This window comes from Vidua chalybeata, chromosome 17 (assembly GCF_026979565.1).
Source record: "Vidua chalybeata isolate OUT-0048 chromosome 17, bVidCha1 merged haplotype, whole genome shotgun sequence".
Taxonomy (NCBI): domain Eukaryota; kingdom Metazoa; phylum Chordata; class Aves; order Passeriformes; family Viduidae; genus Vidua; species Vidua chalybeata.
Window position 1 is genome coordinate 661,863 of NC_071546.1, and position 26,621 is coordinate 688,483.

The window sequence follows — 26,621 nt, forward strand, 5'->3', positions numbered from 1 at the left end:
GTTTTGTTGTTTAAAACGGATTTATTTAGCAAGTTCATTAATTTCTCTTCTGTTTCCACATTTTACCTGGTTTTATTCTCTTTCATGTCCCTCTATGACACATGGTTGTGTTATACAAAAGTGAGACTAGGCTTGTTTACACAGGAGATATTTTACTGCCCAAACTGTCCAATTTAAACTACTGCAGTTCCTCTGAGAATGGGTTCACTTTCCAGTACCTGTGACATTACTGTCCTGTTCTGACCTACCTTACCTGATTGATTGGTTGATTTGTGTTGAGGAATAGGTAATGCCCTGATATATCCCTGAATGCTCACCCAGCTCTGGGAACAGCTCCATGGCGAGTCAGTGATAACAGGCTTTTTGGGACATCTTTTTACCAGCATGTTTAGATCTGGAAAAAGACATTTGTCCCCTGTCGGAGCATGTTTAAAAAAATCCTATGCTGATTAATGATGGCTTTTCAGTTAGCTAGTCTTGATTTTCTTCAATAGTGTCAAACACCTTTTCAGGAAAACAGCACATTACTTCTCAATAACCAAACTGAATTTCTTTGTCACTTTATTCCTTTCTTTCAATTTTGTCTGTGTAGTCAGCTGGCATCAGTTTGTTGTGTTCTTGCTGTTGCTCAGAGATAAAAAAGCTGAGATAAGACAAAAATACTATGAAGAAATACCAGTTTTGAGCTGTGTCTTACAAACAGTTAGAAAGAGATGTAAACTAACAGACCATTATTGGTGTTAAGGGATGTGTGTAATACCACAGATCAACTGTGTAGTTTTTGATATGAAATAAATTCAGTCTATAACTGCAGGTAGTCATCTTTGTTATATAGAGGCATCTGCATGCTGAGTCTGTCATAAATATTAATGCCAGGATTAATAAACGTGATTCAGACCTCAGCTGAGAAAGCAAATTTTAGAAGTCATTGTCAAGTTAATTTGAAAATTATCCATGTGCAAAGTTATTTAAACTGATTCAGAGCAAAACAGGATATCCTGAATGCAGAGTTAGTAAATAGCATGGGGTTATCTTGGCAGATGCAGTGGTTGAAAAATGAGAAACTTGGGTACAAAGACATAGAAGTACTGAAACTGATGTTACAATTTTTCTATGTAAAATATTGGGACGTTAATAGCAGAAAATATGGGATTGTTCAAACCTCCACAAAAGGGGATTTTAAAACTCCTCCTGCCGTATTTCCAGCCAAAACTATGTTTTTAGGTGGAATAAGGATGAATTTAATAATTCCATTACTGTAGCAGCAGAAGGGGCTTGATGAATTAGTGGTGAACGAGAGCTTCCTAAATAGGAATGAGTGTTGGCATTCTTAACTAACATGTTTTTCAGATCCCAAAACTTAGCAAGTGTTTAGTAAATCTGAGGTTACAGTGGAGGAGCTGTCTGATGAAAATTTGGGTCAGTGCTTTCTGTTTTGAGAGGAACTTTCTTTACAGAAAGATAGAAACTGGAAACTTATAAAGCTATATTGGGAGTATATTTTTAACTATACTTCATTTTGTAGTAATCATTTAGGTAGGTATCACATTGGATAATGAATCCAACATAACTGCCCAATCTTTCAACAGTTACTTTGAAAATCACTAATCTATGTAGAAACACTAATTTGTAAAACAGGTGTTCAGAAAACCTGCAAGTGAGTATTCTGCATGACTTTGAGGTACTTTTTGGCAGTGGATTTGAAATGTTTACCCAGAAAACTAAATAATAAGGTAGAAATCAATTAAATATTGCTAGGAGTCTGTTGGCACTGGTCTTATAAAAAAAAAAAAGATAGTTTCACAAGTATTTGTAGAGCAAATATTTCAAGTATGTCATTTCTGTAGTCAGTTTTTTCCCACATTCATCTGGTTCACAAACAAATGTACTGTATCACAGGGCTGGAGCCCCTCTGCTCTGGGACAGGCTGGGAGAGCTGGGGGTGCTCACCTGGAGAAGAGAAGGCTCCAGGGAGACCTTGGAGCCCCTTCCACTGCCTAAAGGAGCTCCAGGAGAGCTGGAGAGGGACTTTGGAAAAGGGATGGAGAGACAGGACAAAGGGGAATAGCCTTAAGATGGAGGAGTCTAGATTTTAGATGGGATATTAGGAGGAAATTGTTCCCTGTGAGGGTGGCAGGCCCTGGCACAGAGTGCCCAGAGAAGCTGTGGCTGCCCCTGGATCTCTGAAAATGTCCAAGGCCAGGTTAGATGGGGCTTGGAGCAGCCTGGGATAGTGGGAGGTGGCAGGGGGTGGAATGAGATGGTCTTTAAGGTCCCTTCCAACCCAAGCCTAATACCTGTAATTGTATGAAATTTGTTTTATTAGATATTGTCTTATCTTTTCCAAGTCATTTATCCACAGAATATTTCAATTTTTAAGTAATACTATAAAATGATTCTGTTGTCTGTTGCATTGGTTATAATTTGAGTAGTTTTTTTACTGCTAATTTTTTGGAAAATCCCTAATGTGGTTTGGCAGCATTGATTGCTGTACACCTGTGTGGGGAAAAATCTCCTGTGCCTGAAACTAAGCACTGGCAGTTTTCAAAGCCAAATACGGTTTCATTTTTTTCAGCCTTTTAACCAAGTTCTTTTATCAGACATGCTTAAAAACTGCCTTTGCACTGACTTTGATTGTTTTTCTTTTAAGATTCCAACAAGTTAAAAGTGCAGAAGATAGAGCCTTGGAACAGTGTTCGTGTCACCTTCAACATCCCCCGGGAAGCTGCCGAGCGGCTGCGAATCCTGGCTCAGAGCAACAACCAGCAGCTCCGAGACCTGGGCATTCTCTCAGTTCAGATTGAAGGTATTTCACACCAGATCTGCTTCCAAAGCTGAGATTTAAGTGGACTTAAAAAGCAATTTTGTGTACTTGGTTAGCGTGGCAAAACTTTTAAGTTACTACTTAGATTTTAGTGAAAAAGATAGCTCAGGACTTTTATTCTTTAAGAATAACATTTATTATTAATAAAAATGAAAGCTGGAAATGCTCCAGGCACCAGGAACCCTGCTGAAAAATGTTTTCTGTGTGTTGACTAGGAAAAGGTTGGCTGATTTTCTTTCCCTGTTGTTTCATGTAAGACTTTCTTTAAGCTAAGTTTTCAGTGGCTTTCACAGTTACCGTATCCATTCTGGACAGTTGTCCAGGAGCACCGTCAGGATGAAATCAAGGGCAGGTAATGCTTGTCATGATATTTGTTCTTAAAACTGAAATCCAGAAGAGTGGTGTAATGTGTAAGTGTCCTTCTAAAGTGCACAGTGGAGGTGAAGCCTCCTTCCTCGTCATCTCTTAAATGTCCTTTTGCAAAAGTCTGTGTTCTGCTTTTCTGTCTCTTCTCTTCACCCAAACTGTGCCTTGCTTTAGGGGAAGGTGCTATCAACTTGGCTTTAGCCCAGAGCAGGAGCCAGGATGTGCGGATCAACGGGCCCCTGGGAGCGAGCACCGCCTTGCGCGTGGACACGGGATTCCCCGTGCAGGGGGGACAAGGTAAATCCCCTCAGGGCTTCTTCCTGGTGCTTCAGACACTCAGAATTTTACTGCTGGGCTAAGAAACTCCACTGGTTACAGCAACTCTTGTTTGCAGAATTCTAATTGCCATTTAAATTAATGTCTGGTCTTGTTCCATGCTGTCAAACCATGTCCTGTGTTATGTAAATGAATTGTTGGGTGCATTGTGTCCCACAAACATTGGAGTGATTTTGGCAGGGCCCATTGGTTTGTTTTCAAGTATTTTGAGGGTGTGGTGGTTTGGGGTTTTGTTGGTTTGTTGGGTAATTGGTTTGTTTGGGGTTTTTACATACAGTCTATTGAAGCAGATGAGTTGAGTGTTGCGAATTCACTTTGAGATACGCACAAATTTTCAGAGTGTTCTGCTTGGGTCCCTTTATGGAAATATGCATAAGTCTTGATTCAGTGTACAATAAACTGACTTAGATTAAATCCATTAGAATTATGGGAAGGACAGGACACTGTCATTGTTACTATCTTCTTATTTTCTGATAAACTTTTGAAATCTGATCACAAAGAAGGGATTTTTGTGGAAATGTGTAGTTTTTAAACTATATTTTAGAGAATTCTATATTCATAAAGAGTTTTTAACTACAAAACTCAGATTTGTAGTTATTGAAAAGAAAGCTACTATCTAATTTATTAAAATAGCTGAATCATAAGCAGAATAAATAACTAATACTTTAGTAAATGGAATTTAAAGCATTTAAACCAGGAGCATTTTTGGTCAGTTTATTTAAGATGCATTTGTGGCTGTTGAGGAGAAGGAATGGAAAGAACATTTTAGCTTTGTAGAAACCTAATTAAATAGTAGTGAAATTTTTGTCCTTAACAAAGACTAAAGCATTTTTAAGAAGGGCTCTACTCTCCGCAGTACTTATCAGAGCCTTCATTTCCATTCTGCAGGTCAACAACATATCAGCAATAGAACCAACAGGGCAACAGTAGCAATCATTTTAGAAAATTACAGCCTGTGGAAGTGAAACATTGATTTTTTTTTTTTCCTCTTGCAACACCTCAGTTACTTTCTAGTTTCAGATTTTGCAAAAACCTGAGTTACTTGTACAGATTTGATACAATCTTGTCACTTGGTGCTTTCAGTGGTAGGTCAGGCTCACATTAATTCATGAGTCAGTAGTGTTTCCATTTATACTCTTTTTTTAAAATTTGGTGTTAAAGAAAGACCTACAGCATGACCTGAATGTGTTTGTTGATACCAGGGAATCTGAGCTTTCAGACGGAGAGGTGTAGCCTCAGGTTATTTTGGACAAACAATTCTTGAAGTCTAAAAAAATGTTTTACTGACAAATATACTTTTTTCTTGTTAAAAGAAACTAAAAGTTTTAAAAGTTCTAAAATTCTTTTCTATGTAACTGCAAGACTTGATGATTTCTATTTTTATTTTTTAAGGTTTAATAAGAATGAGCAATGCTGCAGCTGTCATGATGTCCCAGGGTGGAAATGTGCCCTCCTCTATGGTGGCAAGTGGTGCTAGTGCTGAGCTGCAGCCACGAACACCTCGGCCTTCCTCACAGCCAGGTGGTAAAATTTAGTCATAATACTGATCTGAAAAAATTCTTAAACTTTGATTCTTCAGCACACAGGCTTGAGTGTGTACTCATGAGAGTACTCCAGAATTGTTCTGGAGCATTTTCCCTGGGAGCTACTGGGAAGCTACTCTTTCTGTGAAAACGTCCCTTTCCCTTTAATCTGTTAAATTTTTTTCAAATAATTTGGGTGCCTAATAAGTCACCAGATTGCTTGGTATTTTGTTCAAATGTGTTGAGCAATGGCAATTGTATTTTTGCACTTGAACTGCCATGACTGAGCTTTACATTTAGGTGAAAGTAAGAGAAGGATTAGTTCAATGAGGCAGGAATGTTTTTGGTGCTCTTTTTTCCCTTCTTTTCAGGAAGGGTAGATAGACTAGTAAGTTAAGGATTGGAGGTCTGGTGGGTGTGAATGTTTGGGAGTTATTCTTCACAGGTTCCCCATGGAAGTGGTCATGGCACCAAGCCTGACAGAGTTTATGGAGTGTCTGAATGATGCTCTTTGTCCTGCGGTTTAATTTTAGGTGATCCTGCCAGGAGCAGGGATTTTGACTCAATGGTCCTTCCAGCTGAGATACTATGTGATTCTGCAGTTCTGAGTGTGTAGAAGGCTCACATCAGTCTGTGGCATTGTGGGGCTGTTGTGCTTTAGTTTAGAGGATATAGATTGATAAGACCCAGCTTCTCTGGAATATGAATTTTCATGCAGAGTAAGAAAATGCAAGCAAGCAATTTAGCCTTTGTTGTTTTGGGATGGGTTTTGTCTACAGTCAGGGTTTCTTAAAAATTATTTTTCTTTGCTATTTTATTAGATGCAATGGACCCACTCTTATCTGGGCTAAATATGCAGCAACAAAATCATCCATCTGGATCTTTAGCTCCTCAGCTCCATACAATGCAGTCAGTTCCTGTAAACAGGCAGATGAACTCAGCCAATTTTCAGCAGCTACAGCAGCAGCAGCAGTTGCAGAATCGGCCTCCCCAGCCACATCAGCAGCCACAGCAGGGTATTCGACCTTCATTCACTTCACCAGCACAGGTTCCAGTTCCCCCTGGCTGGAACCAGCTTCCTTCCGGAGCACTTCAGCCTCCTCCAAACCAGGGAGCACTGGGTACATTGACAGTAAACCAGGGCTGGAAAAAGGCCCCATTGCCTGGACAAATGCAGCAGCAGCTTCAAGCAAGACCATCTCTAGCAACAGTACAAACTCCTACTCATCCTCCACCTCCATATCCTTTTGGAAGCCAGCAAGCTTCCCAGGCTCACTCAAACTTTTCCCAGATGAGCAATCCTGGCCAGTTTACTGCTCCTCAAATGAAAAGCCTTCAGGGCGGGCCCTCACGGGTTCCTACACCACTACAACAACCCCACCTGACCAACAAGTCTCCTGCTTCTTCTCCCTCCTCCTTCCAGCAGGGCTCTCCTGCCTCATCTCCCACCGTTAACCAGACACAGCAGCAGCTGGGACCAAGGCCTCCCCAGAGCAGCACTCTTCCCCAGGGATTCCAGCAGCCTGTCAGTTCTCCTAGTCGTAATCCTATGGTGCAACAGGGGAATGTACCCCCCAACTTCATGGTGATGCAGCAGCAAAACCAAGGTCCACAAGGTTTACACCCTGGTTTAGGAGGTAAGAAGTACTGAGACCTTCTTTTATTTTAAAAGGAAAAGAAACATAAAGTGTCTAGAACTAATATTGCTGTTAGTTCTGAAAAGATCCCTTATGAGACAGAATCAACAAATAGGTGGAGTATGAGGTGGGTATTGATCACATCACTTGGTTTCTACTCTGTCTCTGTCCTGCAGTGTCACAGAGATGCCCAAAGGGTCAGGGAGGAGTTACTATGTGCATTGCACTTATTACTGCCAGTCATCCTGTTGACAGCTCTTCTGTTGTCTTTAAGCAAGCTTAGGATGTTCAGAGACGGTGTGGGGATTTTGTTTAAGTTTGGGGTTGCTCTTTTTGAGGGGAAAGGGGAGTATTTTTTGAGAGTGTAATGAAAACACTTTTTTTCTCTCTTCAGCTTCCTCTGTCACCATTTACATTTTCTGTTACAGAAGTGAGGCATTGTTTTGCATCTTCCTTTCTAAGCTGTGGATGTTTCTTCTTCACCCTGTCATTGTCACCAGTTTCTTCCTCTATAAAGAGGAAAGAGCTAATGTTGATGCTGTTGTACTCTCTATCCTAAAATTAAGATGTTAAGGGATGTTTTAATTTCTCATTTGGCTGTGTTGTCTTTAGTTTTCTCTTTGGATCAATGCACTTAATTCTTTTCCTTACTAATCCTGGAGTTCTTGTCTAACAATGAAAGCATTTCTTCTGTCAGTCCCAGGATCTCTTTTGTGTCCTTGGTGGATTTTTTTCCCCTTGAGCCCTTTGTATTTCCATGTAGATTTATCATGCTTCTCTTTGCTCACTCATTTATTCATCTTCCTCTTGGATGGTTGTTCTCAGGTCCCATGCACCAGTTCTTGCTTAAGCCATTTCTATATGTATTTATGGCCAATATTCTTTGTCCACCTACACACACATAAGTACATTCTAGTGTCTTGCATTCTCATGTTGTACATCCAAAATCTGTCCAAACATTGTAAGGAATTCCTGTTTCTTGGTCTACTGATCTGGACAAGCTTCTTGTTTTCACTGTTTGTACCATGGGTCTCGTTTGAATTCAAATGAATTTTCTGTGTTTCAAGGTTCTCTTGGGATCTGTCAGTGTACACTTGGTGTATCTTATTTGTCTCCATTTGGAAGCAGTTACTCATTATTATAGTCACATTTCCCTACAGTCTTGCCTCACCAGACATATGTCCCCATCAGAAATCTTAGCCATAACCTTTAGCCAGTATAGTCTCAATGTTCTGCTTCCTAACTAAACCGACTACAAACAAACCTCATTTTTTTTGAGTTTAAAGTCACACCAGAAATAAACTGTCAAAATATGTTATTTGGTCTTATTTTAGACCTTATTACTAAATCACCAATCCTGCTGTGAGCTGTATCCTCAGGTGATTTTAAAAGACAGGATTCCTTGGTTTCAGCAAAGCTGTGTTGCTCCCACTGCTGAGATTTTTGCCTGACTTCTATGCATGCTCATTCTTTGCTGCAATTTATATGTTAATTTGTCATTATAGATCTTTCATTTTTGAGCCACCTTACATTTAAAGGTTTGGTGTAAATGAGTGCATTCAAACACTTTGTATTTCACACAGCCAATTTAGCAAATCAGAGTTTATATCAGATTTGGAATAGGCCAAGCTAACACTTGTTTTTTTTCTCAGTTCAAGCATTTATATGTACAAAACATCCCTAAAAGTTTAGTGGAGCCAAAGCTGGTTCCAGTGATGTGGTGTTTCAATAAGTCTGTTTCTGTATTTGCAGATATATTTGGTGTTTGGCCTATGGATTTGATTACCTTGAAATATTAATTACAACCTAGGACCAGATAATTAGCACAAGCAGTAGAATTAGGTGTGCAAGAAAGCTGTAACTGCAGAAGGAATTGAAGTCACATTCTGGCACTGGGTCAGGAAAATAAAGGGGGTGGTGGGCAGGGTTGCTTCAAAGTCTGAGGCATTGTGTGGACAGTGAGTAAAAAAGAAGTGGGTTCTCTTAAATCCATCCACGCTGCTGCTCACACTGGCAGGTAGAGGGGAGGTTTTTCTCTCTGTCCCAGGGCAGCAGTGGTGTTTGGATGTGCCAGAGTGTGGGTGTTGTGCCACATAAGAGCCTCAAAGAATTCCTTGCTCTTGCAGCAAGAATAGCAGAGTTACTTGAATGAGCAGCAGGTCTGGATGTACTGAACTGTGGGGTTCCTCAGCCCACTCTGGGATGAAAAGACTGTTTGAGTGTGTGCACACAGCAGCACTGATAAGGAGTGTGTGCCTGGTGTGTCAGAGCTGGTGAGAGGAGCACATCACTAAGAAGAATACCAGTTATTTCTGTTTGTGTACATTGAATAAGTTAAAGGTGTGCTAAGAGATGCAGTAGAGTAGAAAGCAACAAGCCATATATTACTTTAATTTCTAGTTTCTGTAAGGTCAAATGTGGACTTTCAACCTTCTCTGAGTAGTAAGTTTTGTGTTTAAATTATAGTTTGAAATTAATCACAGTAATTTTTAGACAGAATTGTTGCACAGGTAAGAACTATAAATGTCTTCAGTGGATTTTGTATATTGGCAAAAAACTATTTCTGCCTAAACCTGTCATATGATAGTACAGACTCAAAGGTATTCTCCAATTATAGATTTTGTCTATTTTTTCCTTCCCATTTTCCATACTAACTAATCAGAAAATTCTCATGTTCAGGAATGCCCAAGCGGCTCCCCCCAGGGTTCTCTGCAGGCCAGGCTAACCAGAACTTCCTGCAAGGCCAGGTGCCCTCCACAGCTCCAGGAACGCCAGGGAACAGCGGAGCACCACAGCTGCCAACCAGCCAGAACGTGCAGCACACAGGTCTGACTGCAGGGGGACGTTCCTCAGCTTTTTCCATTTTCCATTTGTAGCACATGATGCCTTTTCCTGTGTCACAGGGTCCCAAACCATTGAACTCCTGCCATTAATAGGGAGCTGCTGGCTGGGGCTGCAGCAGCACTCTGTGTGTAGTACTGGATAGGGAAAAGAAAAGCATAAGGCTGCTCATGTTTCTCAACAACTATTATTGATGAGGACTGTGGGTCTGGGCTTCAGAAGCAGCTGTTGAGAAATTGAGTGGAAGGTAGCACTGAAATTTGGAGGCAAGGAGTAATAAAGATACAACACAAAAGGGACTTCTTGTCCAGAAAAAAAAAAGGGTAATTATCTTAGAAGCAGAAGAGCAAAATAGTCTTGTTCTGCTTTGAAAAGATTATTTATTGCTTCCTTCAAAAATTTCAGAAGTCTTCTTAAAGTGTGAAAATGAAATCTTTAAATCACAAATGTCTCCCTCCATTTTACAACTCAATTATTAGTCTTTTGGCTGGATTATGGATACCCTGATGATGTAATTTCATCAGTACTCCGTATGCATTTATTCTTTAGCCCATTATAAAGTATCCTGAGGGTTTGAAGCTCATTTCGGTTATGAATTACTCTGCTGAGTTAGGTGACATTATGGAAGATTTTCAAACTTGGGTGCAGATAACAACTGAAATTAAGTTTTCTGCAGGTATCCCATCCTGCAGTGGGATACAGGGGAATTAACAGTCCGAGTGTTTATTTTGAGATGTATGATGTTCTGTTTTGATAACTAACATGTATCTATAGCATCAAACTTTGCATCCCAGGACTGCAAATATATGAGCTATGCCACTTTATTGAAAAAGGGAGGAAAGCAATTTTGGAGTACTCGACATTTAAAGGTGTGAAAACTCTTGCACCACTTCAATTAGTTTCTTACTGGTATTTTCTTTTTTATTTTCTTAAGGTGGCCAAGGATCTGGACCTCCTCAAACTCAGATGCAAGCAGCACATGGCCCACCAAATATGATGCAGACCAATCTAATGGGACTTCATGGAAATATGAACAACCAGCAGGCTGGTGCTAGTGGGGTGCCACAAGTTAACATGGGCAACATGCAGGGACAGCCTCAGCAAGGACCACAGTCCCAGCTTATGGGGATGCATCAGCAAATTGTGTCCTCTCAAGGACAGATGGTGAACATTCAGACTCAGGGATCGCTGAACCCTCAAAACCAGATGATACTTTCTCGAACTCAGCTCATGCCGCAAGGCCAAATGATGGTGACACCCCAAAACCAAAATCTTGGTCCCTCTCCCCAGAGGATGACCCCACCCAAACAGATGATTCCCCAGCAGGGACAGCAGATGATGTCCACACACAATCAGATGATGGGACCTCAGGGCCAGGTCTTGCTACAGCAAAACTCAGTGATGGAGCAGATGATGACCACTCAGATGCAAGGAAATAAACAGCCTTTTAATACTCAAAACCAGTCCAATGTTATGACGGGGCCAGCTCAACTGATGAGAGGACCAACCCCAAACATGCAAGGAAACATGGTGCAGTTCACTGGGCAGATGATGGCACAGCAGGGCCCTGTGAATGGGAATCCTTCTCAGGTGATGGGAATTCAAGGGCAAGTTTTAAGACCCACTGGACCTGGTCCTCACATCTCTCAGCAACTTGGGGATACTGCGACCACAACAAACAACGATGGGAACTTGACACAGATGTTACCTGAGGTTCCTGTGCAGCAGCCAAACATGGTGCCTTCTCATATGCAAGGAATGCAAGGAAACAACAATGCTTCAGGGAGTCATTTCTCTGGCCATGGGCTGCCTTTCAGTACAGGGTTTAGTGGAACTCCCAATGGGAATCAGGTTTCCTGTGGGCAGAACCCTGTGTTTCCTGTCAATAAAGATGTGACGCTCACAAGTCCGCTCTTGGTTAACCTACTCCAGAGCGATATCTCAGCAGGGCACTTTGGTGTGAACAACAAACAAAGTAACCAGAATGCCAACAAGCCAAAGAAGAAGAAGCCTCCAAGGAAGAAGAAAAATAATCAACAGCTAGAACAAACAACGTAGGTTTAAAATTACAGTGTTTTTTATAAGGGGCATGAAGAAACTCCCACAGGCATCTTGTCAATATTTTATCAGCAAGTAATGGGTCAGAAAGGACTTGTATTTTATTCATGTTGTAGCAGTTTCTCTCAAGAGACGGTCATTGGAATGTTTGTTCAAGATTAAAAATAACATGCAAATATCCAAAATCAGTTATAAACCCAATTCTAGGAGCACTGTTCCTTACCTTTACTGGGTGAAGGAAGTTGAGCATGTGGCCCCTGGTGCCACAGCCCTTGGAAGAGGAGGCCGCCTTTTTTAAGCAGTCTGACAGCCACGATCAAAGGGTGGGAAGTATGTTCAGAAGAACTAGAAGCCTCTATAAGACATGTGCAGGACAGATTTTGAGGGGTTGTTTCCTGAATCATGTGCATATCCTGACACATTTCTGCCTGGAATTGAGCTGGACTTCTCTCTTAGTTGAAGCTGCAGCTAGAATTTAAAGGGAAGAATATGGTACTTTCTGGGTATGAGATTAACAAATCCAAGCAATGCTGGTCTTCCTGACCTAGCAGAGATTAGGAAGGAAAAAAAACCCGTACAGCTCTTGAGAGGGAGGAGGCCAATGGAAAAGTTTGAAAGATCATGAATTAATGTCTTTTTAGTGAAAATACAAGATTGCAGAATCTCTTCCTTCTTTGGCCAGAGTGTTCTTTCTTGGCCAGCTGTCCTGTAAGCATTTGCCATTGACAGTTCATTATCACCCAGCACAGGGTGGTAGCTGCTGCTGCTGTGCCATTATTCAGCTCAAATGGTGAAGGCAGATATGCTTTATTTAATTATCCTGATGCTGCAGATGAGCCCATGGGGCATTAACAGGAATCCACCTGATGGTACTTGGGGGGATTGTTTTCAATCAGGGAAAAATGAAAAAAAAATTGCACAGAAAATTGTAACACAGAAATATTCAAATATCAAAATTAAATTCTTAGAACCAAACAAAAAGATGGCAATAGCACGTGAAGCTCCTGGTGTGGCTCTGGTTCCACCAATCTGTCCCCTTTGAATAATCATGTTTTTAACCTGAAGTTTATGCTGCCTTTCCTGGAGGCACATGTTCAGTTCAGTGCAAAGAGAAGCTGGCATGAAGTACTAAGAAAAATGTTCAGTATTTTAACTTTTCCCTTGGTTATTCAGTGTGTAGCCCCAGCCTGCATTTTCTGCAGTGTCAAGATTCCTTCATGAAGATGGAATTAATAATCTCATGGACATTTTAATTGTGGACTGAAAAACTCACATCATCTATAGCAAGTGATCTTTTGTGACAATCATTAATTGGCTTAACTAGTACAAAAATAAAATGCAGAAATGCTGTATGGTAAAGCAAAGCATGCTAATTTAATAGGCCTTGGAAAAAAGCTTTTCAAGCCTCTCCTGTATAGCTGTATACAGTGATGGTATGGCTTGTCAGGTCCTCACTGCTGCTGAGTGATCTCAAATTACAGCTGGAGGAGGACACAATCTGTCGCCATATGTGGAAACCTAGGAAAAGTAACTTGGCCAGCACCAAGTGTGTGGCCAGTCTGCAGCTTTGGGGTGACTTAGAAACCTAACACAGACACCACTTCCTCCAATCCAAACAGATTCCAATAAAACAATGGTAACCACTGCTGTAGCAAGTGCCTTGCTGTGGAAGTGACAGAGCATTCAGAGGGAGCAGATGAGCTGGCAGCACTTTCTGAAAAAAAAATCCATTAATAATTAAAGAAAACTCTTCTTATGATTTTGTTTTCATTGGTCTTACTGATGAGCACCCAGCCTCAGTGTGGCCTGGGAATATCAATAAATGTGTCTATAAAGCTCTTCCTCTGAGCTTGCAAAGCCTCACAAGACTATTTGCTTATTAAAAAGTTTTCACAATAGAAGAAGTCTCAATTACAGCTTTTCTAATGAGCTATGACAGCTCAATTCCAGCTCCTAAAAAAGGTTTTGAATCAGATTTTGGTGTAATTAACAAAGGAACCAGAATGTTGTTCTGATACGGATGAGCATTTTGGTTCTGCATGAACTAAATCAATACTTGATCCTTGCAGAAGTACTAAGAAGGGAGCTGTTCTTACAAAAGTTCCTGAGTTTATTTTCCAGCAAAAAGAGGGAGAGTGCAGTGAAAGCTGGCTGTAACACCTTCCTGCCTCACTCTCTCTCAGCTTCCCTCACATCTTTGAGCAAGCTCAGTACTTTCCTGCCTTGGAATTGGCAGGAATGAAATCCAATTTGGATCACTTTTGCATCAGAATCAAATAGGATGCTTTTCATCTCAGCTTCCTCTCTGTCATTCTTCCTCAGAAATTTTAGAATTCAGAGCAGCAAACCTTGTGTGGAAATGCAGCTAATTTGATAAAGACACTAAAAAGAAATAATTTCTGAGAAATAATAACATAGTAACAAAAGTACAATTAGGAATATGGATTGCAATCGTGTTGGAATGTAAATCGGATAAGTGAGCTATTGAAAGAGTTTATTCAGCTGAGTCTAAAATAGTTTCAAGGATTTTCTTAATTGAGCAACTTTGCATTGGAATGAAACCCAGGACATTTTGGTTGTTTAAAAGTGTTTGCATCTGTGTGCTGAACCTGGAGACTGTGGGTAATGGGATGTAAACTGAGGAACAAGATGCTAGATGCAATGGGATTGTGGATAAAACAGGTTGGTTAATTCTATTAAATCCATACACAAACAAGCAGTTGTTTCACGTTCCCCTGTGCACCGACCGTGAGCATCCTGTGCACTGGTAGAACAGAAATAATCCGCTGTGGGAGGTCATTGCCAGTGCTGCCATTCAGGCTGCAGTGTCCAGGGCAGGTGGTGACAGCACTGCAGGACAAAGAGGCTTTTCCCTGCCAGACTCAGCGGGTTTCAGTGCAGCTCTGGGGGTGCCAGTCCCCTGGCAGTGCACGAAAATGCCCTCACTCAGTGCAGGGGAGGAGCCTCTCTACCCCCAGAGCTGCTGCTCCTGGGCAGGGCTGGAGCTGCCACATCTGTCATTTTAGGTTTGCTCTCCTTATGACCCAGCTGCCACCTTCTTTGGTTTGGTTGGTTTGGGTTTTCCTGGAGCTCTTTCTGCTCTGATGAGGGATTTGTATCTGAAGGTTGTACTTCAGAGTGCAGCTGCTAGAGCAGAGCTACTGCTGATGACAATCCAGACTGTACCAGGTGTGCAATTATTCGTATATATTTTTTCACAGCTAGAGCAATAGAAAAGAAGAATAAATATGGAATATTTTGTTCCTCACACAAGCATCTTGCTATCATATTCTGGTTATTTTTCACGAGTGGTTGTTGCTAAACATGCCCAGTGAATTTCAGCCTCATTTGAGATTCATTGATGTTGAAATTTTCCAGCAATGACAGAAGCAGACTTTCTTACCATAGCTGCTCTTTGCTGGCAAACCAAGCTTGGGTCTGTTCTGCCAGCTTTGCACAGATCTATCTGGCAGGAAGTGTTTGCTAAGGATCCACTGTGCATCAGTTTTGTTTTCTGGGTTAAACTTTTCTGTGCAGTGATGCTGTGTATCACCTTCGAGCTGAACTTTAATTGTAGCATTTTTAATTTTCCACCATTGTAAATAAATAGCAAAATTGACAAATTTGAAATTGCATTGACAATTTTAGGTATTATTTCAGTTTACGTGGCTGGCACCTGTACCAAAGCTGCAGCTCTTCTGGGTGATTTTGCTGCCAGAATTTTTGTTCACTTGTGGCTGTTAATATAATGCTCTGGGCATATCTCTGCATTTTGCCAGTTTTCATCAAATTTATTGGTGGAGGCATGTAAGCCTACACTCCCTGCATCACAAAAATTGGTGATGTGCTGGATAAGACACAGCATTGCACTCCAGGTGCTTTCCTTGGCAGTACATGCCCTCAGCAGCAGTGTCTGGAACAGTTCTGTTTGCCCTATTTTCATCTTCTCTCTTGGTATATGTTCTCTGCAGTTTTGACCCACAAAAATTCAGGGATTTCCAGTCACATGCTTTTTTTGGAATATTGATTAGGTAGCTGATAGAACATTAGGACAGGCCAGGGTGTCTCCATGCATGTCTACAGCTTAATGTCAGCTGCACAAGATGCCAGAAACTGTTCTTCTCAAGTAAACTGAAATAGGATCTATCTCCCCACCATTATGGATTTCAGATTTGTATTTTGCTGAAAGTGTTACTTCTGTCCATGGCATTTCTGCATGATTCTGCCTCTCTTTATTGGCAGTGTACTTTTTTTGATGTCTTTAATTTTAGCTTAGAGCTTTTCCTACACAGAACTTCCTATAACCTTCATATATTCATGAAGGAGATAAGCAGTTTAGTTCTTCTGCTCTTCATTCCTCTTTATTTTACATCCTCTGGCCATATATATTGTTCACTATAGAAACTTGGGGTTTTTCTAAGTCTGCAAAAGCTGTCTTGATTTAGTCCAAGTATTGGGCATTGAGTCTGGACAATTTTAAATTGTTCTAGAGAGTCTCCTGGAGCATCAGATCCCTCAGGAGAAGGACTTGGGGGGTGCTGATGGATGAGAAACTGAATGTGACCCAGCATTGTGCACTCACAGCCCAGAACCCAGCTGAGTCCTGTGTGGGCAGCAGGGCTGGGGGGATTCTGCCCTTACGCCCCACTCAGGTGAAACCCACCTGCAGAGCTGCCTCCAGCCCTGGGGCACAAGAAGGACACTCCTTTGGAGAGAGTCCAGAGGAGACCACAGAGATGCTCCAAGGACTGGAGCCCCTCTGCTCTGGAGCCAGGCTGTGAGAGCTGGGGGTGCTCACCTGGAGAAGAGGAGGCTCCAGGGAGAGCTCAGAGCCCCTTGCAGGGCCTGAAGGGGGTCCAGGAGAGCTGGAGAGGGACTGGGGACAAGGGATGGAGGGACAGGACCCGGGGAATGGCTTCCCAGTGCCCGTGGGCAGGGTCAGATGAGATATTGGGAATTACGAATTGTTCCCTGTGAGGGTGGGGAGGCCCTGGCAGAGGGTGTCCAGAGTAGCTGTGGCTGCTCCATCCCTGGCAGTGTCCAAGGCCAGGTTAGACACTGGGGCTTGGAGCCACCTGGGCTAGTGGAAGGGGGTGGAATGAGATGGGCTTTAAGGTCCCTTCCAGCCCAGACCAGCGTGTGATCACTTACAGAGCCCCAGTACCACACAGGTCTGTCTCTGGAGGGTGACTGCAATGCCTGACATGTCAGTGCATTTGTGCTGTGATGTTATCAAAGGTTACCCTGAGTGAGTCACTTCTGGGTGTAATACTGGAAGAAAAGGTGCTACCATTAAAATAAATGAAAAATGCATCTACCCATGGCACTTGCTTATCCATTCAGATGTCATAGGAAAGCCTGTTTAGTTTAGTTGATGTATATGAGGCTCTATCATTTGAAATATCCATTGGCATTCTCTTAGTTCTAAAGCTCAGATTCACAGCAGAAATGAATGCTTAAGATCAACAGAGCACCAGGCAACTTGTGTCCTTTTCAGTAGTACCTAAGGCAGTGACTGTACACAGACCTGGTGTGCGTGTTCCAGTCTGGCAAGTTACGTCAGAGGCATTTCAGCGGGTTGTTCCAGATCTGTGGAGAGTGCTGGGAATTAATTACTTGAGTACTTAGTTATAGAAGCAGAAATCAAACAATGATGTAGGGGCTGGCTCTTAATTGCGGTTCTTTTTCTTTCAGTTCTTCAGAGTCACGTTCAGCTGGCCTGGAGGAGAGTGATCAGTCATCAATGTCTGGAGACCAAGGAATGAGTTTAGAGAAGTCAGGCCCTAAACTCTCCGATTTTGCAAGTAGGCCACCAGGTAGTAGGATTTTTCTGTGATTATCTGAATGTAATAACTACAGGAGAGTTTTAACGATCTTTGCAACAGTTCCATTTTATTTATGCTATCACACATTCAATTTCAAACCTTTTTCCTTCTAGTAAGTAAATAGTACCGTTGTTTAAGTGTTTTCTTTGGGTTAGCTCAAAATGAAGAGGTGGCCCCATTCTCATTTATCATCCTGCAGGTATCATACTGAGTATTGCAGCGTTATTCAGCAGTAACATAACTGATAAAAAATGCTATATTTCTACCTGTAGCACAGACTGATGTCTTAAAAATTTAGCATTGACCAATAACTGATTTTTGAGAAGAAACAGTGGTTGTAGTTGGAATGATCCTTTGCATGTAGAGAGGATTGAATCTAAAGTCTGCAATAGGATTTATATTATAAACCACACAGGGAATTCTTAGCATGTTTTTGCCCAAGTAACACATGACAGATTCTACTTTATTCTCAAGAAAATGTCAGGTCTGTGGCAGGTGTGCTAGTCCATGTCTTGGGGCTGTCAAACTCTGAAGTTAGTTTTAAGGAGTAATAATTAGTGAAAGCCCAACTCTGCATTTGCCAGTGAAAGGAAGCCCATGGGCAGTTGCAGAGACCTGTCAGGTGTGAACCTGGGTTAGTAGCTGATACAACACACTAAGAAATCTCCAGTTAAATCTCATGCAGGTCATACATTAAGTAAAACTATTTTTATGAATTAAGTAAAATCTTTGGCTTTGTTTGTAAAGCCTGTCTTGTTAATGTGTCTCTCAGCCAAGATAAATAGGCTCCAGGCTGTACTTTCTATCCAATCCTGCTTGTTACAGAAATTCTGCTTCCTCTGATCTTTGGTTGGTTTTAACCATGTGTCATTCTGTTGCCTTAGGTTATCCATCTCAGCCAGTGGAGCAAAGGCCACTTCAGCAGATGCCGCCTCAGCTCATGCCCCACACGCAGCAGCCCCAGCAGCAGCAGCAGCAGGCAGCTCCGCAGCAAGGCCAGGCACCCCCCCAGACACCACAGCAGCAGCAGATGATGATGATGCTGATGATGCAGCAGGATCCCAAATCAGTCAGGCTGCCTGTGCCACAGGGGGTTCACGCCCCCAGGGCGCCCCTGAACCCGGATGCCCAGCGGATGCCAATGCAGCAGAGCGGGAACATGCCAGTGATGGTGAACCTCCAGGGGCCTGGGCCCGTGCCTCCCTCTCCTGACAAACAGAGGATGGCCCTGCCAGGCAACCCTCCTCTGGGAAATAATGCAAGAAAAATGGTTTATCCAGATAACGTACAGAATCCTTCCAGCTCACCTCTCAGAGAGGTATCATCAGTATCCTCTCTTCCAGAAGGAGGTGGAGCTGAGGGTGGAGCTCCAACATCAGGAGCTCAGAATAATGTGACATCTCATTTAGTAGTTTCACAGAACCAGTTAATGATGACAGGACCCAAGCCTGGACCATCCCCACTTTCAGCTGCCCAAGGTGCAAGTCCCCAGCAGCAGTCTAGTTCTCTGTCTAGTGCTCTTACACACCATTTTCCAAATGTTGCTGCCCCATCACAAACGTCAAGGCCTAAAACCCCAAACAGAGCTAGCCCAAGGCCATATTACCCTCAGACTCCTAATAACCGTCCACCCAGCACAGAACCCTCAGAAATTAGCCTGTCTCCCGAGAGGCTCAATGCCTCTATTGCTGGTCTGTTCCCTCCCCAGATCAATATTCCTTTACCTCCCAGGCCTAATCTCAACAGAGGATTTGATCAGCAGGGTCTGAATCCCACTACTTTAAAGGCCATTGGGCAAGCCCCATCAAATCTCACAATTAACAACCAGTCCAGTTTTACTGCCTCACAGTCACACAAGTTGGAAGGTGTGGTAATTAATTCGGGCAAACAAACCAATGCTGGAGGAACAAAGAGAGCAAGCCCAAGCAATAGTCGAAGGTCCAGTCCTGGCTCCAGTAGGAAAACTACACCAAGCCCTGGCAGACAGAATTCAAAAGCAGCTAAATTATCATTGACAACTCAGCAGAATCCATCTCTCTTGCAGAACATGGAATTACAGAGAAATATGATGGCTAGTCCCTCTTCTTTGCCAACACCTGTGACCACAAGTTTTCAAAATAATTCCATGCTAAGTAACCAGAATCCCACAGTTTCTGTACCTGCTGTGACTGGCATTCCTGAAGACAATAAGGAGAGCCTTAATGTGCCTCAAGATACTGAGAGTCAAAGCGCACAAGGTGTCCTAGGTAGCAAGGACCAGCCCAGTTTTGAACTGAAAGGTGTCCCTACTCCAGAAATGAAAGTGCTGGTTCCCGAGGAACAGGCAAAAAAAGATGGGCAAGCCTTAGACAGCAGTAAGCTCCCAGTCATGGAGGAAAGTAAAGCCATGGTATCTCCAGTCATGAGGGAGGCACCAACTTCTCTAAGTCAACTTCTTGACAATTCTGGAGCTCCTAATGTGACCATTAAGCCCCCTGGGCTGACTGGTCTTGAGATGGCACCAATTGTCCCCACTGGTGAGGAGCTAAAGAAGATAGCTGTCATTCCTCCACTGCAGGATTCATCACTGAGCAAGGAGCCATCCAATTCACTTAGCCTGCCTCAAAATAATGAGCCCTGTCCAAATACAGGGCACCAGGAACAGGGAGAAGTAAATGCAAGTGTGGCACAGAGCGTTCCTCCAGTAATGCAGAGGCCTGTTAGCTCTTCTATTTCAGGTTCTTTACCTCCCAACCAGATAACAGTTTTTGTGACTTCCAACCCTATTACATCTGTTGCTAATACATCAGCTCCGTTGCCATCCCACTTGCAATCTGCATTAGTGTCCACTGTTGTCACCATGCCCAACGTGGGGAGCAAAGTGATGGTTTCCGAGGGACAGTCAGCAGCTCAGTCCAGTGCCCGGCCGCAGTTCATCACACCTCTGTTTATAAACTCATCCTCAATCATCCAAGTGATGAAGGGCTCTCAGTCCAGCACGATTCCAGCAGCCCCCATGACTTCTAACTCGAGTCTGATGCCTCAGTCGGTCGCGGTTGTTGGTCCTTTGCATATCCCACAGAATATCAAGTTTTCCTCTGGGCCCACTCCTCCCAGCACCTCATCCACCAGTCCTGTGTCCAGTATTCCCACCAGCAGGTCACTTGTTCTGAATCCCTTGGCATCTCCTGTCCAACTGCCTTCTTCTGCTCCAACTCCTTCCACTGTTCCTTCACAGCTTCCTGCTCAGCAAGCCAAGGACTTCAGCCCGGAGGAGACTTCCCAAGGTGCAGGGTCGGGTGAGCAGTGCCCTGTGCCAGCAGCCCAGTCGGGACCTGTTGTTTCCTCTCTGCTTACAAGCAGCCCGGGCTCTGGGAATAGACGCAGTCCTGTTTCATCCAGCAAGGGAAAGGGAAAGGTAGACAAGATTGGCCAGCTCCTTCTGACTAAAGCGTGCAAGAAGGTCACTGGCTCCCTGGAGAAAGGGGAAGAGCAGTACGCTTTGGATGGAGAAACAGAAGGTCAGGGACTAGAAACGTCGGTCCCAAATAGTTTGGGAACAGAGCAACCCCCAGCAGAACTCGACAGCAAAAGCGGGACTCCTCCAGCACCCAGTCTTACAAAACAGAGCACTTCTGGGCCCAGCAGCTCGAGCCTCAGCCCCGCGGCGGCCGCTCCCTCCTGCGCGTCCCCGGGCGCGCCCCCGAGCACACCCGGGCCCAGCGCGCTCCCGGCCGCAGCCCCTCCGGCCGGAGCCCCCCCGGCAGCCCCGGAGCCCGTGGGCCCCAGCGCCAACGGCGGCAACCCCGGCGGGGGCCCGGAGCCGAGCGGGAGCGCCGCGGCCGAGGAGAAGCCCGCAGTACCCCCGGAGCTGCTGCAGGGCGCAGGTGAGTGCGGGGCTGCGCGGAGAAGGGAGGGAGGGAGGGAGGGAGGGAGGGGACTTCGGGAAATCCCAGGGGCTGCTCTCCCGGCACTGCAGCCAAGGCTGACAGCTGCTCTTTTGTTTCTAACAGCTGAGTGATACACAGGCTTGTATTCGCCAAGATTCAAGTTCCAGATGTTTTATTTCACTTTCCATTTACTGCTTCAGTGGGGTACTTGTCATGAACATATGATTCTGTAACTTCATGTAACTGTTGGAAGCAAGGAGGAAAAGTGGGTGTATCAGTGATGACAAATACATAGGGTCCCTTTTATACTGGTAGATACACTGGTATTCTGCTTTGGTCTTGCCACAGACTTTTGATTTGTAAATTATTTCAATTTATTGACTTAATTATGATATTTTGAATTAATCCTAATAATACTATTTTCATCTCTGAATAACCTTCATCCTCTAGGGAAATTGCTGAATAACCTCCAGAACAGAAGAAAAAAACAACCCACACCAAACCCCTGTTTGTCTAGGGAAAAACTTAAATGCTCATTTTGGAGAAATTAACAAAAAAGTTAACTGCATTCACTTTGAAAACATAAAATACCTTTACATCTGAGCTTTGCTGTTTTAATTTGAGCATCTGGCACATTTTATATATGACATTGATGCTAGTTCTTGATGCCATTTTTAATTTATTGAATCTGGTGTGGATATAAACCTATCACTCTTGAAGTGAGCTGAGTGAGTGTTGTGGTTTACAACATGAATTGGACACAGAGGATAAAGTCATGGATGGTAAAATCCACAGAAGTCGTGCAGGGGAACTGAAAACTTCAGCCTCAGTGTGACTTTCTCCATGGCTGTTTGATGTCCTAGCTGCATGCCACTAGAAAATGGAAGCTTCCTTTGAGCTTCACAGAAGGAACTCTAGCTTTCTAGAAAGTGATAGTCTTTATTTAAGCGGGAATGTTAAACTTTTTGTCTTCCTGTTCTCTGTAAGTTCACTATCACATTGAAGACTAGAAACAAAAATTTTTTTTCCACCTCATTTTTTTTTATTTGGCAACCTAAGAAAGGTTGTCATCATCTTATTGCCAAAGCCTTCAAGGGCAACTCTGGAGCATACTGTGCACTTGAATTTAAAGAGCGAGGGCATTCATTCATTAAAAATATGCTATTTCCCCCCCAGAATATCTGTTGAAATTAACATTTAAAAAAAGGAGTCTAAACTACTGAAATTTTATTATTTCCTTTAATGTCACAGTCTGCTGAACAACTGTTATCTTTAAAAATGTTGTTTATGATACTTCATTTCATCACTCATTCTAGTTTGAGAAAACTTGCTTGGGATAGTTTTGCCAAAGTTTGTTTTAAAAAGGGGGAGGTGTGTATGTGGTGGGAGGGAAGTGGAGGGTAGATTAAAAATATTGCATCTGTAAATGGCAAAGTGCTGTCAGCTGGGAGAGAGAGCATTTTCTACCAGCCTGATCACACAACAGGAACTCCTTTACTCCCTTTGACAATAATGTTTTTTCCCTCCACTTTTATTCTAGCATCCTCTCAACTTTTAACACAGAAAAAAATTTCAGTTGCAACATCAGAAGGTACTGTTCAAAGAACAGGTAAATCTTCCTTTGGAAAAGCAGAATAGAGGTGAACTAAATCCTTTATGAAAATGTATTTGTTTGAATGCATATTCAGTGGTCACTAACACACCGTGTATTTTGGAGGTTGGGTAGGGTTTTTTATTATTATTTGTGCTTTGATAGTTACATTGTGCTTTGGAAGTGTCCAAAGCCTTGTGGGAGATTCAGGATGGGGTCAAGTAAAAGATGAAAAAATCCCCAAGAAAGGTTTTAGATATTCAGTGTTAAGATGGAGGGACTGGATTTGTAACAGTACATTGTGTTTGAATTTGGAAGTTCTATGCTGAGCTAATAAGAAAGGTGTTTCTTTCATTGTACCCTTCTGAATACAGAAATATGTTCATGCCATGCTGGGATTGTGGTTTAGAGTGGTAATCCTTTTTTTCTGTGTTCAACTTTTAATGCTCTCCCAGCAGTGTTTCAGGATGGAGCCCTGGCAGATGACTTCATGGTGTTGCCATTTATTATCATGGTGTTTCACCATCAGTTCTGGGGTGTTTTAAAAAAAGTAATTCCCATGCTGAGCAGGGAAAACAGATAGATGTGGGCTTACTTATGGGAAGTGCCACTCTCCATCTACTTGCCATCTCTAATCTGATTGGAAATAGGGTTTTCAGGAAGTAAAAATTGTATGAAATTGTTTTCTTTGAATTTCCACTAAGACAAAGGTGGTCATACACCCTTGTTTTTCACACTCAACTCATTGTCCTGTGCTGCTGTGACTGTACTGGGGGTTCCTGCTGGGGGAAGCACTGATGCTATCCATTTTTTGCTGTTGGATAATCTTCTAGTTTAAATTTTGGATGGGAAGAAAGGTAACTCCTTTCATCACTCAGTCTCTTCTTCCTTAGTCCCCAAGATGTCTGTTTTTCTTGGACAGTTCTATATCCCTTTACACTGAAGAGGCTGATGTTCCAACACTGCAGATTCATCCTAGGAGGACAGGCATTGCCCATTCTCTTACTTTTTAAAATGCCTCTATTCATTGTGCACACTCTAGCAAACTGGGAGCTTAATTGCTGTCAAAGGCAAAGCCCCAGTTTGTGTCCCACTGGCCCTAAGTTTGATGGAGGAGTTGAGCTGGGCAATTAGACAAAGTACAGGGGGTTCATCCATGACATTACAATGTTAATCCCCAAATCTCTGGCAGTTCCTCATGAGAGGGCCTTTGTTGAGATACAGGTCTTCCCTCTAAACAAAGGATATGGTGGATATGGAAGACTTAAAAGCAGACAGTAAAAAGACTTGACATTTTATGTGCTGAAAAGGAGAGCTGTTTACTGAGGTGAAGACTCCAAAGGAAACCTGACCTGTATGTACAAAATCACTGAGAGAGAGAGAGAAAACAGGTCAGACTTCTCTTTGCATCATCTCCACTGAGATATTTTCCAATTCTGTACAAGTGCAATTTGGCTTCAGAAATTTGTCATTAGAAGATACTGCTGTGAGAGGCAGTTGGGTCAAGGCAATTTTTTATGTGCAAAATAGAGCCAGATGAGTACTTTTAAGGTTTAAAAATTAATAAAACCTAGAAGGTTTAGTAGAAATAAGCTGTCTAAAATGGAAGTTTAAAAAGGGAGATGGGTGTAGCCAGGGAGCTTCTCTACACTTTTCTTCTATTTGAAAAATATTTTTCAAATACTTTTCAAATAGAGATATTTTCTGTGGCCTTTTCATTTTTCCCTATTTTAGCTGGCTGCAGTGTCCTGAAGGCTGTAATCAGACCAAGCACTTGGCCAATATGGTGGTTTTGCTTGCTTTGCTTTGAGAGAAGCTTATCCTTGAGATCTAATATGTGATAAAAAAATGTGAGGTAGTCATGCCTTGTCAGCAGGTATGTACCTCTACAGCAGACTTTAAAATTATCTTTTTCTTTTGTAGAACTTGAGACAAATGCTGCAGTAGTTGCTGGTCAAAGGTAAGGAGATAGTTTGTAGATTCAGAGTAGATATAGTTTTCATGGGAAAAGTCCCTTTCTCTTTTCTTAATTGCTCAACCTCTGCTACTGTTTTTCATTTTCTTGGCCATATCCTTTCTTTCCTGCTAAGAAATCAGGCCAGCTAATGATCCAAACCATTGCTAAAATGCAATGAATTAATCTTTTCCTTAGTCTGTGCTTTGGGCAATGTTTCCCCTCATCCTTTCAGGCCTGGATTTTTCATGTCCTGGAAGGGTCTTGATGGTTGCACAACAAATCAAAACTAACCCTCCAAAGCCTTCAGCTTAGCTATGCTATGTCATGTGAATTTTTGTTTTCTGAAAGAAAGCTTTCAAAAGTTTGTTCTTCTGCCTTGAGGATTGTTTTTAACAGTTTTCCTCTATTTGCTTGTTAACACTCTGCCAAAACTTGATAAGAAAGTCAGGTAGAAACTTCATGTTGTCCTGGTTAAGACATTCAGTAATTAAAAGATAGTATTTCAAATGGTTGTGTTCTGTCAGAAGAAAATACCATTTCCAAGATCTGCTTGGAAGATTCTAAACACCCCAGGCTCAGTTGGCAGTGAGAGCCCCTGGGGAGGTTTTTGGCTAATGGTGCTGGCACAGCCGCTGGGTTTTGGACACTGCCCTCATGGGTGGAGTGACCCCCGAGGCCAGGCTGAGAGGGACAGCCCCTTGTTGGGTTCCTCACAAGATGAGGCAGTGCCTTCCTTTATAAGGAAGGGAATGCAGTACATTTCCTCAGATCAGGAATGGCTCTGAATGGAATATTTAACCCTATTTATTTTCATTTGGACTGGCATCTTTGAAAGACAAGCTGAAATTTCACAGTCAGTTTTCTTCAGGGTAGAATTTTTCTGAAAAGCTGAAGGTGGGACATTGGCAACTGAGCAGATTTTCCAAATGAAGTATCCTTGTGTGACTATGTCCAAACTCATCCAGCACATCAGATTACCACAAGGGCATTTTCAGGGTTTTTCTGATTGATGCGCTTCTGAGCAAGACTGGAAAAGAAGGAAAGCTTGCAGGCAAACTGGGTCTAGTGATGGCTGCTGCAGTGCACAGCTTTGGGTATGTTGAACTGTACAGGACAATTCTTGATATAATCACAGGTGGTTTGGATGGCAAGGGACCTTAAAACTTACCTTCATGCCATTAGCAGGGTCACCTTCCAGTAACCCAGGTTGCTCCAAGCCCAGTCCAGTCTGGCCTTGGACACATCCAGGGATGGGGCAGCCACAGTTTCTCTGGGCAACGCGTGCCAATTTCTCCCTAATAGCTAATCTAAACCTATTCTCATTTAAAGCCATGAAAAACCTTTAAAATCTAGGGGAATCTTACAACCCATAAACCACTAGAAATATTTTCACTTGGAGTAATTTGATTTCCTCCTATAAAAGGAGGGAAGTGATGTGCTCGATCCTATGAGACAATCCCAGCTCTGGATTTAGTCACTAGAATCTGTAAAAATGACCTGTACTAACTGAACTTTGGGTTCTGATACCTGTTTGCTTCCCTCTGGGAAGCACCCACCTCTTTGGGGGATCCAGTTTGTAGATGGCCCATAATACTCTTTTACAGGGAAATAGATTTCAGTATTTTGTATCTGAGATAATCTACAATCTATAGTCTCCTCTGCTGTGTGTCTTTCCTTGAGAATGTTTGTCTCTCCTTCCATTGAGGAACTGTTCTATTTCAGGTTTCTGTTACTTAACCCTAAAGTTTGTGTGGTTTTAGTCCTTCCCCTCAAAGCAGGACTTGTCTGAAGGGT

The 26,621-nt window shown here is 42.6% G+C and overlaps 1 protein-coding gene across 6 annotated transcripts in view; it reads left to right on the forward strand.

Annotated features, from left to right (window-relative positions):
* Positions 1–26,621, forward strand: part of NCOA6 (nuclear receptor coactivator 6) — a 43,755-nt gene that overhangs the window by 12,483 nt on the left and 4,651 nt on the right. For 4 of the 6 annotated variants that reach the window (XR_008433827.1, XM_053958212.1, XM_053958215.1 and 1 more), the window contains exons 5-14: positions 2,651–2,806; positions 3,365–3,487; positions 4,919–5,047; positions 5,871–6,686; positions 9,366–9,512; positions 10,462–11,581; positions 17,280–17,401; positions 18,295–21,276; positions 22,820–22,888; positions 24,794–24,830. Coding sequence is in view for 5 of the 6 variants with exons in the window: in XM_053958212.1 (XP_053814187.1) it covers positions 2,651–2,806; positions 3,365–3,487; positions 4,919–5,047; positions 5,871–6,686; positions 9,366–9,512; positions 10,462–11,581; positions 17,280–17,401; positions 18,295–21,276; positions 22,820–22,888; positions 24,794–24,830 (5,701 nt within the window). In the remaining variant the exon portion in view is untranslated. The remainder of the gene's footprint in view (positions 1–2,650; positions 2,807–3,364; positions 3,488–4,918; positions 5,048–5,870; positions 6,687–9,365; positions 9,513–10,461; positions 11,582–17,279; positions 17,402–18,294; positions 21,277–22,819; positions 22,889–24,793; positions 24,831–26,621) is intronic. The other 2 variants (XM_053958213.1, XM_053958216.1) reach the window with 1 other exon arrangement.